General features: G+C 32.1%; 2 protein-coding genes across 2 annotated transcripts; both read right to left on the reverse strand.

The window, feature by feature from the left end:
- Positions 1-4,592: 4,592 nt before the first annotated feature.
- Positions 4,593-7,539, reverse strand: LOC148602772 (uncharacterized). The gene is made up of 4 exons (XM_088553310.1): positions 7,454-7,539; positions 6,395-6,589; positions 5,508-5,587; positions 4,593-4,733 (listed from the first exon to the last, which is right to left on the reverse strand). The coding sequence occupies exons 1-4, from the start codon at positions 7,506-7,508 to the stop codon at positions 4,593-4,595; spliced, it is 471 nt and encodes a 156-aa protein (XP_088409436.1). The 5' UTR covers positions 7,509-7,539.
- Positions 7,540-11,400: 3,861 nt separating this feature from the next.
- LOC148602773 (uncharacterized) lies at positions 11,401-15,105 on the reverse strand. The gene is made up of 3 exons (XM_088553311.1): positions 15,045-15,105; positions 14,579-14,758; positions 11,401-11,552 (listed from the first exon to the last, which is right to left on the reverse strand). Exons 1-3 carry the CDS (start codon positions 15,103-15,105, stop codon positions 11,401-11,403), a joined length of 393 nt encoding a protein of 130 aa, XP_088409437.1.
- Between the last annotated feature and the right edge of the window lie 395 nt (positions 15,106-15,500).

The raw sequence follows: 15,500 nt of genomic DNA on the forward strand, positions 1-15,500 counted from the left end.
TCAATTAATGATTCAGACTACAATGCTCTCTCTGTCTCTGGCTCAGGTTGAATTCCTATGATTCAGTGTGAATCGTACTTCCGATCTGAAATTGTAATCCACAGGTCAAACCGCTTATGCTATAGTCCATACTTTGCATGCAGCCCATCATACAATTCATTAACGTTATTTTGCTATAGTATTGTATGTTCCACTTTAACGTTTGTTTTTGGTGATTTTCAAATAGACATGCAATGATACTGTCATTCATACTTCCAAATGCTTTTCTTGCTTTTTACAGTTTCTCATCAAATGCCTCCATCTATTTGTTGAAAAATTCCAGATATGCATAGGGCTCTTCAATTGATTCAACAGGGCTCCTATGCTCATTTTAGTCAATACTTCACTGCTGGTATGCCACAACAAGGAATGGGTGGGACAGTCACAAACCAAAATGATGCTTGAAGACATTTATATTATCATGTAATACCAGAATATTTCCTCATGTTTATTTTTTACCAGTTGCATAAAATTGTCCATGCTACATGCGATATTAAGGAGGTTCATTTTGATATTAGCATTTAATTATCTTTACTTCTGTTTGATACAAATATCAAGCATGATCTTAATTTGAAAGCGGATTTCAATAGAAGTTAATGCCTGTATTTACAGTTGTAATTGCAGCAAAATGATGCTGGTATTTTGTAAATCTGAATATCAAAATACAGTTCATTTCGTGTTTTATTGAGCAGCCATTATCAGCACTATAAAAACATATACCCATGAAGTTCAAAGTCCAAAGGGCAATAACTCCAAGTTGGGTCAAAAGATAGATTTTCAAGACAAGTTGACCACGAGTCAATCTCATCACGCTGAAATCTTTATTAACCAAACTTTGTCAAACCTAAAGGTTTTGGAAATATTTGAGAAAAACTTCTGTGTTACCCCTATGATCTGTATTAGTGACGGCGATCATGCTTTCCAGAGAAAAAAAAATTGAAGCATAATTTTGTGCAAAATAATCTAAGAAAGAATCACATGAAGCTCCACTGAGTTCCAGAGGAGATGTTTGAGTAAAAATGTGAACATTTACGACTACGACGGACGGCTAATGATGGCAATAGCGTACATAAACTACATTATACAACAGCTGAAACTTTTTAATATGTTATGCTGACATGTTCATTTAAGAAAGATTTTTCTTTAGTTGCATTTTAATCAAATCAACATAGATGATCTATATCTATACACTGACAGCTAAAGTCAGTGTATCATTATAAATGCTGGCGTGGTTATTCAAACATATTTTTCTTTAACGGTATTTAATGGATTATAGCTAGGGTAATAATTGATCTAATAGTTAATAAGATCTAATACAATCATTCAGCTACATAAATATGATGTACGATGTACGAGTAATCAAAGGAACCAAGATTTTCGCAAACATTTTTCTTATTAATGAACATATATTGAATTCCCTGGTTTGCAGCACTTAACCTATGTAAACCACAAAGCGCTTAATAAAAATGTAAACCAGCCTATACCAGTGTACAAGTATTTTGTATTAACCTGTTCAATAGTTAAGTACCAGTCCATTTGAAATTCAGACAGTGCCATTTTTTAAGTGAATCATGGTGAAAAAAACTACCGAACAAATTATGCTTTACAATCTACATATGCCATGTTTTATTACGTAACAATTGTCCCTTCCATATCCAGATCTGTACATTTGAGAAAATGGCATATTTATCTCTCACTAAAATCAACAAAATCAAACAAAATTAAGAACGATAACTCTTACAATATGTGAATTACATGTACAATCTATATAACTTTTTATTTCAGAAGTGCAACGTCCAAATGGAAAACTATAACTGGTTATGTAATCAGTAATTATTTCTGAACTAGAAGCCGAAGTGAGTTCAGTGGGTATTTGACATGAATGAATCACCCCTGCCTTGTTTTTACAAAGATTGCTACTTAAAAACATTCCATTTAATCTGATTTCTAATGGATTCTATTCAAAACATTAAAAACAAATTCTTTTTTCAACACGTTATTTAGTTAAAAATTATCAACATTTCATCTCAAGAGAAGAGGCTTTACATTAGAGACACCATATGTACAATAAGGACTGCCGCTTACTTCAATGTTCAACTTAAAATTGACAAAAGATATTTAAACTGGATTGTATAACGAGCGCGATTTTTTTTATTTTATTTTCCCTATTGCCATTATTCTTTCATAGGCAGTAATGCTCCTTGAGAAAGTAGACAATTAAAAATTTAAAATAAAAAACAAAAAACAAAGGCAATGTTTGCCATACCGATTCATCCAATCATAACACATTGTTCTTGGAGGTTAATCGTCAATATAAAAACAAAAATTCGAAAGGACATGTAGGGATATAGCAGCTCTCTTATATTATGACACAAGGCAAGCAATCTTTAGATCTATTTAAGAATTGGCTATGATAACAAATTTGTCTTTTGAGAAATAACATAAATTTTCCATGTGCATATTGCTTATTGGTATTTGTCAATAGACAAACTTTTTATCATAGCCTACTCTTATAAATTAATTTTAAAACAAATGTTTTTATCTTTAAACATGAGAAAAGTAGCTCTGAATTTAACTGCATAGGGGCGTGTCAATATTTTTTTTATCCATTAAGATATAACAAAATTATTTTAACCAATCAGATTACAGTATTTATCTCAAATTAATTTATATCTTCATAGAAAAAAATGATTCAGTAAAGTAGATATTTGGATTGAGATCTTTCAATAAATTTGAGTCTAATGATGTTGATGAGAGGTTAATCCTTGAAACACAAGTACAGCATATCGAATTTTCAATATATATGATTGGTATTTTTGCTTTTAATAATCAGTGCCACTGCTTTTAAACCAAATGTCCTCGAGGGTAATCACCAATCCAGTAGTCTGAGTCTGACATGTCTTACCACGACTTAAAGCATATTTTAATTATCATATTTTTGGTAACATTTTTGATTTGATTTTCCGTTGTTCTTTCTACATATTAAATATTTGCATCATGTTTGATATTCGTTTTCAGTGCTTAGCCGTATCAAATTATACTTTAGTCATTTGATTTGATTTTAATTTATTTTAGTTTTTATTCATTGTTTTTTTTATTTGTTGGAGTGATTTGTATAAATATATTTTGCGACTATACAGTGACTTGTTTTGTTCTATTTCATTTCAGTCCTTGTTACTGTGGTGGCTGTTTTGTTAAGTATATATCATGATTCATATACGGAATATGATGAAAAGATAGCTGAAATGTTTATTAGAAAATAAATATGATTTTGTCTTGCAATAGATATTTGATTTGGATAATCTTAATCTCCATTGAGATATGTTAAGTAGTACTCCAGCAAAGAATCATGCTTCATGGGTGCAAAGCCTATACATTTTCTTTGCTTAGATTGAAATCTGAAACTGTCTATGCGTCCAGTTTATAAATAGTTGAATATTAACATTCTTCATAGACATAGGAAGAGTAATCAAGGTAACCAAGGTTCTAGTGGTAGTCAAAAGAATGTAATCCAGGGACAAATACCAGACATGGAAAACAGACATACACAACAAAAAACATAAAGTAACTAAAATAATACAAAAAGGTGACAAAAGCACTCCACTAAAAACTGAGAGCATCGATCAGGAATAAATGTAACGATCCACGAGTTCATGATGACGACCATAAAACTTCTGTAGTGATGACTTCAATCTTGTAGCCACATAACCCTGTTCATGAAGCCTACTTGTTAGAAGTCTTGCGCGATTCAAAAGTCTGCGTAGTTTCGGCAAGCTCTGGCATAACGTTTGAGTTGTGATTATGAACACTTTATACGCAGGTGCTGATGGGATGTTGCCACCGATGAAAGGTAAGTTGACAATTCTGAATGAAATGTTATCACGGTTGTCCTAAATTTTGGTTAATAGTTTTCCTTTACTATCGATTTCTTTGTGTAGATATTCAAATATAGATATTCAAATCTGTATACAAACTTAGTTATTTACGATAACAACTAGCCTTCAAAAAGATTGATCAGCATAACAACATTCCTGTGTAGAAGTTGTGTTATTATAAACAAGAGTATGATTCAACAGGCATAAATGGGACCAAATACTTAAATTTAAGTGCTAAATATTTATATACACATTCTGTATTAAGAAATCAGTAAAACCTGTTAAATTACTCATTAATTTTAAAATAATATAAGTGGACGAAGGGAGTAAAACCACAGACAGACTCACAATTACCAAGGAGGAAGTAACTCGATCTTTGTTTGTCAACCGAAGAAGCTCTTTTTTACCAGTAAATATAAGATGCTGTCTGAAATGTATTTCAAGTTTGGTTGTTTTCAATTTAATTGTAATACACAAGACCAACACACATGTAGAGTACTGGAACGAAACACAACAACTCTATCACACTGTTCTGGATAAAATGCTTCTGGTTACACCTTCGAAAAAGTACTGAAAACATAAAAATAAATAACATTATAATCGACCATCGACATTACAAGGTTACCTTGAAAAATAAAATTATGATATTACTGAACAAAAATTCTTAATGCATTACAATTAGATTGCAAAGGACGAAGTAGACCGTGCTTGTTTTTGAGTTCTGCTTATATACAGAGCTGTCACATCCATAGAAAAAATATTGGAATCTGAACTCTGAGGATCAAAATAATCAAGAATGAGGGCATCAGTAGTGTCAAGCTAAACAAAGAAGAATCGTCTACATATCGATTTCTTTCCGTTGTAAATATTTCAAGCCTGGTGAGTCACTTAGGTTCTTTAGAGCCAGATCCTCCTGTTTTTATATTTACTTAAAGTATTTTGGAGTAAAAACTATTAACAAATTAACTTTACCACAATTGGTCCAACGCCACTAAAGGTGAACTACCGACTGATAGATTTTATTAATTTGTCATATTTAGAACTAAGTCAGGATTTAAATATTGTTTTCCGTGGTTTATTTAAGAGATTTTTGTTTCTTGAATGCATAAGCTGCCTGTCTACATCCCGATTACGTTTTCACTTTTAAATGTATTTATTTTCTTTTTTTTAAATTTTCATGTTGTTTGTTTGCTTGTTTCCATTTTTCTGGTATTGATTCTATATGTTTCGACTCTCTCTTGACCCTCCACCGGGTGCATAGTGATGGGGGTGACGGCCTTCCTACCGTTTGTTTCGCATGCAGAAAAGTACCCATTTCTCATTCGGTACTTCTTCTATTCTACTGAATGGAATTAAATGAAACTTTCGACGGATATTTATCACATATTCTTATTTCGCACCTCCTGGTTTAGTTTTTGATCCAAATCAATTGAGCGTTCACCCGGTATCTGCTTTCAAAACGGGGGAGTGATAGTATTAAGTAAGTGAGCATTGCTTAGTTTTTCTGTCTCTTTTCGTTTCATTTTTTTAACATATAAAACGTCTTTTTAATGATTTTTGTAAGCGATACTTTCTTATCAAGGGTTGCATTACCTGTGGATTTGTGAAGAATAACTTCATTAGCCGAACCTTCATCAGATTTGCATTGTATTTAAAATACTCTACCAGGAATCCTTAAAAAAACAAAATATTGTTTATCATGAGTACTGATTACTGTCTCCAAGCAACTGTACAGTATATACAATAACAGAGTACTGTCGTAAAATACAGTCTGTATGTGTATAAGACTTTGGGGAATATAGTTTAAGGCTTTTACCAGAATTTTCTCATACAAGCTGCATTTCTCGCCTATACCTTTATTTTTTTTATCCTGCAGTAAAAAGGCAATAGATATAAGTTGATTTTTTTCTCTTAATTTTCCCTATTTGTGCCAAGCCGAATTTATTTCGTATTGTTACATAGTGTGTAGGGGGAATCTTAAAAAAAGTTAGAACATAATAGAATAAACAAAACAGCCTGTCAAATGCAAGTGTACATAAATAAAGCATAGCTGTATTCAAAACCCAGAAATTATTTATGAGGACAATGATTACAGTATCAAAGGATCTACAGGTTTCATATTGGAATCTTATTATCATTTAACATGTCACTGGATAAATGAAATGCATGAAATAATCAATCAACAGCTTTCTCGCAAAAAATAAAATTTAAATGAATTTTCAAACACGTGCTGATAAAACTTGATTGTTCACAACTCTTTATTTACGATTGTGCCAATTTTACGAGAAAACGCCCATGTTCTGTAGCAATCCGTGGGTGAGTTGAGGAAATATTGCACAGCCAAAACAAAATTTACCTCTTTAGTGAAAAGTTAAAATCCTCAAAGTACATGGCTTAACGTAAAAAATATCGATCCGATTTACACAATGATGCGTTTTGATAATAAAAAAGTATACATACATATCCCTATATACGTGTACCTTTGACTTTTCCTTTACCGACAACTTCTTGTTCTTCTTCTTCATTACCAAATGCAATTTCATCATAGAAATTAGGATCAAAATAAAGGGTTTTGTTAAGCGCTCGTAGCGGTGAATTACTTTCTACCAGTCCTGTCGACGCAACATACACAGAGTTTTCAAAGTTATATATTTGAACAAGCCCACTAGAATAACCTACAAATAACAGATATAATTAGTTTCAGTAAATAAATAGAATTAAAGAAACAACAAGTATGTATGTATATTTTTGAAGCGTATTACACAAGGATTTTGATGAGAAAAATCACAATCTTTCAGGTAGAATTAACAATTTATACTATGAATTTGATTTACAGAGTTCATTAAATTCGAAACTAAAAATATTTATTTAAATCTGATATGTGTTTCATGCATGTAAAAAGTTACCGAAAAAGACGTTTACACAAAATAAATAGAGACCACATAACCAGGCTTATTTTATTATTCAGTTGTTGAATTGTTTGCGTCTGAAATAAGCACTTTGCAGGAGTAAATGTTCTCCATTTCGTTGATTTGTGTAGGAGATAGAAGCATTATTTTCAAAATAAAAACACAGATTTAAATACAAAAAGGACTATCGTTTTGTAAACATATAGCATATGAAGAAAAAAATTGTTTGTTCGGTAGGTTCTTCGACACCATGACCCACCTCCGCCATGGCCAGTGTCTGTATAGGATATGGGATAGTGCGTAAGAGAATAATATACACTGCGAAATTTGTTCGTATGATAAACACGTGCGTCAAGGGTCTATTTAAAATAATGTTATTTGAAAATTTCAACATTAACCTTATAAACGTTAATCAAGTAATTGTGCCTGAATCAATTTTATTCCAAATCCTAAACATTACCATACACATCATGTTTGAAATAGCAAATTTGTAATAGAGTTATAATAGTGAATAAGCATTTGATGTTGTATTTCTGGAATTGAATAATTTTGGTCCTTGAATTTTTCCTCTTTATTCATAATGATGTTTTTTTTTAGTAGAATTAATTAGTGATTAAAACATTCACTTACCATTACTAAAACCAACCCTCAGACAAATGCACAGTAAAACTTGTACACCTTTCATTCTTTCCGTTGCTATTGACTGCTTGTGACGACGTGTTATGAATGATTAGATGTAAACCAAAGATGGGTGTCTCCTGTTAGAATTTAATCATATCATCAAATACCAATTACCGTCGAAAGGCAAAATTTATATGTAGTTAAATCAGTATATAAAATGATAAATAAGCAAATTGTCTGTGAAATATTGTCAATTCACGATCTCTCACTGAAGATATGAAAGTGTCAGTCTTAATAAAAATCAGACAGAAAGTGTTTCATAAATATATATGAAAAAACACTGAATAAAACTTGTATCGCTTGTTCAGAAAAAGATACAGACCACATAACCATTTTTGGTTTATCATTCATTTTTAAAGCCTTGGGAAAAAATTACATAGATTGTATATAAAATTGCCATAATGCAAAAGTTTTCGTTCTTGATTTGGTTGGTTTGTTTTTGGTTTGTTTGGGGTTTTTTTGTTGGAGACAAATGTAGAACTTTCTCAAAAACGCGGCTCTGATTACAGAACTAACTGTCGTAATAAGAAAGCTGATGAATCCGACAAAAACATCCTGTAAGTTCTTTGACACCATGAACCACCTCTACCATAGGCAGTGTCTGTAAAAAAATGTTGGCAAGTGGTCTATAAAATGAAATATACCACGAAATGTGCTCGTGTGACAGAAACGTTAAGGATCAATTTAAAACAATGTTATTTGAAAATACTAAATTCAATTTCATAAACGTGAGTTAGGAAATAATTACTCACAAAATTTCGCTAGCAACAAGTTCATTCCAAATACTTAACATTATCTACACATCATTTATATAATGGCATATTCGTAATAAAGGACGAAATCCTCATAACGGTATTTAATTCGAAATAAAGTGTGAGAGCCTGATTTCTATCTGATAATAAGTAAGATCCTGTGGAACTCTCCAAAACAAGATAGTGCTCATTTGCCTTTGATACTTTGTATGTATAATTTTAGTTACTTTATTTTCTTTGTTGTGTATGTCTGTTTTCCATGTCTGGTCTTTGTCCCTGGATTACATTCCTTTGATTACCGCTATAATTTTGGTTTCCTTGAATACTTTTTTATATCTGTCTCACTAAAATGTGCTTTTTTATATGGTCTTCAATAATTATTTAATTTCAGAAACTTTTTTACGTTTCCGATAGGCCATAAGAGTAGGCCTTTCGCCGAATTACGAACACTAAGTTATACCGGTCTCACTAATTAAAAACAAGGGGTGTCAAGAAGAGTAATTATGTCTAGAAAAAAACGACAAGAGGGGAAAATATCGACAAGGAGATTTTTGAATATATCTATATATTAAACATCGTTCTCTTATAGGATACGCCGGCCTCCTATCATGGTATAAATTTTGAATCACAATCTATTCTGTGCTTGTGTGTAGTATTTGTATTTGAATGTTGCTTCACTAGGGTGTTTTGTAATAAATATATCAGTGATTGAAACATAGCCCACCGCAAACAGCCAACAGGCAAATGCACAATAAAACTTGTACACCTTTCACTCTTTCAGTTGATGTTGACTGCTATTGATGACGTAGTGTAAATAATCAGATGAACCCGATGTTGTCCCCTGGCTAGAATAAGTATGTTATCAAGTCAAAAACAATTAAATACCATTTACCGTCAAAATGCATCATTTATAGATAGTTATTCGGTCAATTAAACAATAATTAAGCAAACTGTCTGTTTAAGTCTCAAAATTCATAGAAAGTTAGCATTGAATAAGTAAGATGAAGTATGTTGGGAAATGAACTACCTGTCAATTAATTTGAAAACGAACTTTATCGAATTCCTTTTTAGTCTTAATCGACTATGCTGTCATCCGCCTAAACAAAAATTTAATTATGATACATTCATCGTTTTACCGTAAAGTTCATTTCTGCAACAGAATTCTCACTACAAATATAAGAAGGTATAGACATTTTGGCATTTTAAATATCAGAAGGTTAGTCTCGCATTTTATAGACGAACGAATGATAGATGCCAAAGAACAACTCAAACTAAGCCGGTTTGACCAAGAGTAATCAAGGGAACCAAGGTTATAGCGGTAATCAAAAGAATGTAATCCAGGGACAAAGACCAAAACATGCCTTTTCTTATTCTTTTTGCCTCGATATGTGAAACTGTTTTGCAGACGCCGCTATTAAATTTTTGAAATGCAATCAAATGTTTTTTTTTGTTTTTGTTTTTGTTTTTTTGTTTTGTTTTTGATTTTGTTTTTTTTTTGGTTTTATTTTGTATTGGACTTTGTTTCTGGTTTTTGTTTTATTTTGGATTGGACTTTGTTTTTTGTTTTTGTTTTATTTTGGAATGGACTTTGTCTTTTTTTTTTTTGGATTTGACTTTGTTTTTGTTTTGTTTTTTTTTTTTTATGTGTTAGTTTTAGATCATTGTCGTATCCTACCTTAGTAAAATTTAATGTAAAGTATGACAAATTGATACGCAAATTATTATGACATCTAAAACTTTATTGAGCTGCATTGATTTGCCTACTCAATCATATATATTTTTTTGCTTCTATCATTTGTTTCCGGCCATTGACACCAATAAGTTACTATTTTTTTAAAGTAATCTATGGTCCATTATGTTATATACTCACATTCCGGACAGTTTACTCAGTATAGCTTTGAAATAATTAGCCATCCTCATAATTTCATTTCTAAGCAATTCAAATCCGTTTTAAGATATAATATCCATCAAATGTTATTTATTTTGTTATTGTTTACATTGTTGACTGACTGCCAGCAATTCTACGTTAATGACATATAAAAATGATTATTCACTTCTCAAACTCGAAACTATTTCAGTTAACCTTTCTGCTAACCATCATCAAATGCCCTAGAGCTAGTTAGGCGGAGTTGAATTTACAAGGTGTTTGCCGAAGGGCGAATTAGGAAGAGTTTTGCTTTAGAGCGAGTTAGGCGGAGTTGAGCTTGCAGTACCTGAACCGATCCGTGCAACAAAAATTGCGATCGGTCATCGATCCGTCAAATCGTTATGCGCGGAGTTCAGCTTTCAAGGTTTTCGCCCTAGAGCGAGTTAGGCGAAGTAGGTAGTGCTTACACGGTGTTTTTTCCCTAGAACGAGTTAGGAGGAGTTGAGCTTTCAAGGTTTTTGCCCTAGAGCGAGTAAGGCGGATTTAAGCTTTCAATGGTTTTGCCTTACAGCGGTTCAGTCAGGAACTCAGCTTACAAGGTTTTAATCTATATAACCATTAAGTAAAATTATCTTCCTTTGCAGTCTTTCTTCACTAATCATATTTTTTCATGCATGGCTACTTAGGATGTCAAACCCCCTGCCAAATTTAACCAAAATTTCTTGAGCAGTTTACGAAGAGTTGCGCTTACAAGAAATTTTGAAAAACGAACTTTTATCAAAATATGACAAAAAAAAACAGAACGAAAATTTACCAATAAAATGGCTTTAATAAACACAACAAAAGAGCCTGGTTATCACTACATCTGAGGCTGAACCTTGCTTATCTGACCAAAACACATTCACATAGGCCTTGTTAAAAACCCAAATGGAAATAGCATCCAAAACCATTCAAATTGTCCCAAATGCATTAAGTACAACAAAACTGATAAAACTGAAACATTAACAAAACCAGTCGAGACGAGTTTTTCAGGCCATTTAATACAATTTACAACATATGAATAAAAAAGCAAATTTACATAATGAGAATTACGCAATTTTAATCATTTTACAAGATTGTAAAGCCCATTTATGGGGGTTGTGTAAGGAGAAACACCATTTGAATCAATTTGGAATACACTGATACTTTTGATGTACAATCTTATCAGATGGTACACATATGTATACACATATTTCAAGAATAATCATGATTTTATCATAGACGGCTATGTTCATATGTTATGCTTTAGTTTTACACATGTATTCAACATTGACAGCAATCTCAGAAGATGCTATAGCGCCATTATCTAAGCAATGACAAGTGTTTACACCATCAACACAACCAAAGGCTTCTCGCTCCTTATAAACCTGACCATTATAGCTGCACGAACCTAAAATAAAAAATGGATTGCGTGAGTAAATCTTTTACATCATCTGAATCGGTTAATAATGTAAGGGGTATAGGAAATTACAGGAACTAAAATGGACAATAACGTTTGACCAAGAAACGATGTAGTACGGCATTTGGCATTCATGTAGTGAATCAAATTAGAAAACATCACGTTCCAACAAAGGTTGAATTATGAGTGTGCGTAAAATATTATTTTAATTTTTCAACGCTTTGACAAACTGATTTGTCGTTTATGGGGAGGGGGCAAATGGGACTTCATCTTTATGTGATCAAATTCAATTTTGTGAGACATTGTGAGATAAAATTCAATTTTGTGAGACAAAATTCAATTTTGTGTCACAAAAGTCAATTATGTGTCACAAAAGTCAATTATGTGTCACAAAATTCAATTCTGTGAGACAAAATTCAATTTTGTGTCACAAAACTCAATTTTGTATGCAAATTAGTTCACAGAATCCTTTGGATATGCAAATGAATTGATAATGTGAAGCATCGTGTACACGTGTATTGCAAATTTAAAGCATTCACTGCAATACAGTGGATTAGGTACGAATGTGCATTGTTATAATAAAGCACATTAGTGGAAGAAATGTCGGATATCGTAATCGTATAACCCACTGCGTCACTTAATCTTGAATCTAAAGATAGATCATTTGAGCATTTGTAAACAAAAGGGAAATGAAAGTTAGACACGTACTATGTCGGTTTTTCATCTCGCCCGACCTGTTCCACTCAATTTCTTGTGTCATACATCAATAGAATTGGAATGAAATAAGGAATCTATCTGTATCTGACAAAAAATCGTGAGGGATAGTGGATTAACAAATTTCACCGCACAAAATATTTCTAAGATGATTTTCTTGGCTAATTTGACGATTCCTTTCTTTTTCCAACAAAATTTGGGACAAATACATTGATACAAATTATTGTGTTAAATTTTAACAAATTTGGTTGCGATTAACAGGTAGAGCAAAAAAAAGCATTTTATAGTTGAGTTGAATTAAAGGTGTCAGGAAATGATCACGTGATTCACCAAGGAAAATCCCAATAAATCGAAAGTAGAAAAATCGCGTATTTTAAAACCTGTTTTATCAACCAAATCTCATAGAAAACTTTTAATAGCAATTTTAGTAATTTCAAAACGTATTTACTGTAGACTGCAACTTTTGTGACAAAATTGAATTTTGTCTCACAAAATTGAATTTTGAGTACAAAACCACAAGAGTCCCATTCGGCGCCCCGTAGTCGTTACATAAACGCTGCGACGAGAGAAAGTATGACTTGAAGTATATCGGATTGAAACCTTTGAGAAATGGATAATGGGAAAATCGGACAATAAAGAATGGGTAGTTGTGTTACAGGGAATGGACCTTACGATGAAGAAAATCTGTAACTGTGCATGTAAAGATGCAACACAACAATAAACAAACTAGAAAGTTCATTTAAGTATGATGTCTTAACTAATTTGCTAGATCATGAAAACAATAAATTTAAATTCAGGCAAGTGTTATGTATTTGGACTGCTTCAGATGATAATTCTAATGTGATAATGAAATATTAACATATTATTTAAAAAGTTCTCTATAACATTAGTATGCTATATCACAGCGTCCTATACGTAAATACATGTACAAATATTAATCGTGTAGGTTGATTATCCAAAGGCATAAACTAACAGCTTCATATGTAAACATGAATAAATTATGTCTCGCATGTCACCACCGGAGGTTAGTCTGCTACATCCAGAACAGATGGTTTAACTACAACGCCTCTCATTAGAATTTCATAAATGCGATAGAGTGAGAGTGAGTTATCCAAAAAAAAAAACATAAAAATACGAACTCTATATAAAGAGTGCAATTTTCCGAATATGTTTGAAGCAGTAATATACAAAAATTTAAGATAAATTTTAGAACATTTTCGTTTGGGTTTGTGTTGTTTCCTATTCTGCGTGTTGTGTATATTTGTGTTTTAAAAATTATTGTGTGTTCTTTGCTATTCCAGTACATTTTCCTGCTACTTGTGTTTTTATGGTTTACTTATTTCTGTTTTATCAACTGGAATAATGCGCACTTGTACATTCCCTGTGGAGTTTTAATTGTAACAAAAGAACTACCATTCTGTGTAAGAATCAGGCAATGGATGGCGCATCATTTTCCCCTATTTAGTCATTTTTGCCGAAAATACATTGAGTACATCTAGAAAAACAGCCAATAAGCTATTTAAATTTATCCTGAAGCATCTGTGACGTAGATATGTTTTGTCTGTTTACATAGCGAAAGAGTGCGGGAAAATTTTCCCGCCATTTTGCCGTAGTGCATTTCAAATAAATTTGACCTATCAATATCTTAAAAAAGCAAATTTTACAAACACTTTGATGGTTATTTCAGGTGGTTATCATGTATAATTAATTGGTTAATGCAATAAAATCTCTGCTTTTTGTTCCTTCATGTTCCACATCTTACATACATTTTGCCCGATTCTTAGACGGAGAAGTACTTAAAAGTCACTATCTCTTTAATCCAAACATTGAAACAATAAAAAGTCATATTGTTTTGATGTCTAGCAGAAGGAAATAAAAAATTGTCATGCACCCAATTTTGCCAAACATAACACCCATTTGCAGTTATAGCGAAAAACATTTATCATCATACATAACGGACTCATTCAAGAGAATCACCAAAGAAAAGGAGTTAATAAATAAACACATGCTTAAGTGAACATCAATTCAAATGATGTGAATGTAATAATATTTCACCTTTGGAATGAAGTCTTTAAATTCGAAGTCAAACGTAACGTTATCAAAATAGCTACAATTTTAGAGTAAAATCGTGAAATCTGGAATACGTATCGCCATTTCAGATTAGAAAACTTTATCTCTTTCAATACAGTGTATATTAAACCTTGTTCACCTGGACAGTAATTATTTCATGTAATCGGAATAATAGGATCTATCAAACTTAATTCATGGCAAGTAAATTCTTTATAATGTAACATAGAGCTCACCAGGACAGTAAGGGCACCCGGTCTTGGGTATGATAGGATTGATGCAGTTTAACTCAGGGCAAGACCATTCAATACAATAGGTACGGATGACTTCCATAATACAGTGTCTCCCGCCGTTGTCAAGTATTGGTAACTGGGATCTATTGTCGTATGCTTTACATTTACCATACATTACAAAGGCTGTATAGAAAAAAAAAACATTTGATTGTTTGTGTCACATCGAAATTGGATGTTTTAAGATCAATAGCAAACATGTATAGTCACTCAGAAAAGCTAAAAGAACGAAAGCAGTAAAATATCTCAAAAATGAAAAAAGCCTTTCGGTTATTTCCTTTTTCCTGTTGTTTTCATATAATAAAATGTTAACTATTCTATGTGAAAACTTTTTAAGGTAAACAATATTTATCCCATGAATTGCAGTATTTTTTTCATAAATGAATATTTTAGTGTGGTAAAATTTTTTTACCTGAGCTTCTTGTACATAATGTGACGGCAAGGAAAACAGCGTAAACGGAAACGGATGACATATTTATTCAGCTAAAAAAAGATAAAAACAATTGTCAATTAGATCCTCTTACTAAATGTCAATATTATAGAGGACAGATTCCTAGAAGTGTTATTTTATGCGAAATAATGACATAGCTTGGAAGCACAAAAAAAAAAACAGATTTCAATCCAACAGGAAGTCACTTGGAGCTTTCCATACAAAGTCCGGTGTATTCGTATCTTCATCACATATTATCTGGTCTTCAATAATCATTTAAATTCAAATACTTTCTTTGTTTCCGAGATGCCATAAGATTAGGCTTTTCTGTCTCTATCTGCCTTAAAACCAAAAGACGAACAATAAGTTATACCATTCTCACTACGAAAAGTGTCAAGTAGCTGTGTCAACAAGGTGACACATTCCATCAAGATGTAG

The sequence above is a fragment of the Perna viridis genome, chromosome 11 (genome assembly GCF_037379345.1).
Source record: "Perna viridis isolate PV_CMFRI_1.1 ecotype Kerala chromosome 11, ASM3737934v1, whole genome shotgun sequence".
NCBI lineage: Eukaryota > Metazoa > Mollusca > Bivalvia > Mytilida > Mytilidae > Perna > Perna viridis.

Bases quoted from the DNA above. Each gene is read 5' to 3' on its own strand.
- LOC148602772 (XM_088553310.1), bottom strand. From the start codon at position 7,508: ATGAAAGGTGTACAAGTTTTACTGTGCATTTGTCTGAGGGTTGGTTTT. The intron at 5,588-6,394 runs GTACACGTATAT...TGTTTTTTTAAG, and splicing joins CGGTAAAGGAAAAGTCAAAG to GATTCCTGGTAGAGTATTTT. The intron at 4,734-5,507 runs GTAATGCAACCC...TTCTTTGTTTAG, and splicing joins TATTCTTCACAAATCCACAG to CTTGACACTACTGATGCCCT.
- LOC148602773 (XM_088553311.1), bottom strand. From the start codon at position 15,105: ATGTCATCCGTTTCCGTTTACGCTGTTTTCCTTGCCGTCACATTATGT. The intron at 14,759-15,044 runs GTAAAAAAATTT...TTTTCTATACAG, and splicing joins ATTATGTACAAGAAGCTCAG to CCTTTGTAATGTATGGTAAA. The intron at 11,553-14,578 runs GTGAGCTCTATG...TTTTTATTTTAG, and splicing joins CGGGTGCCCTTACTGTCCTG to GTTCGTGCAGCTATAATGGT.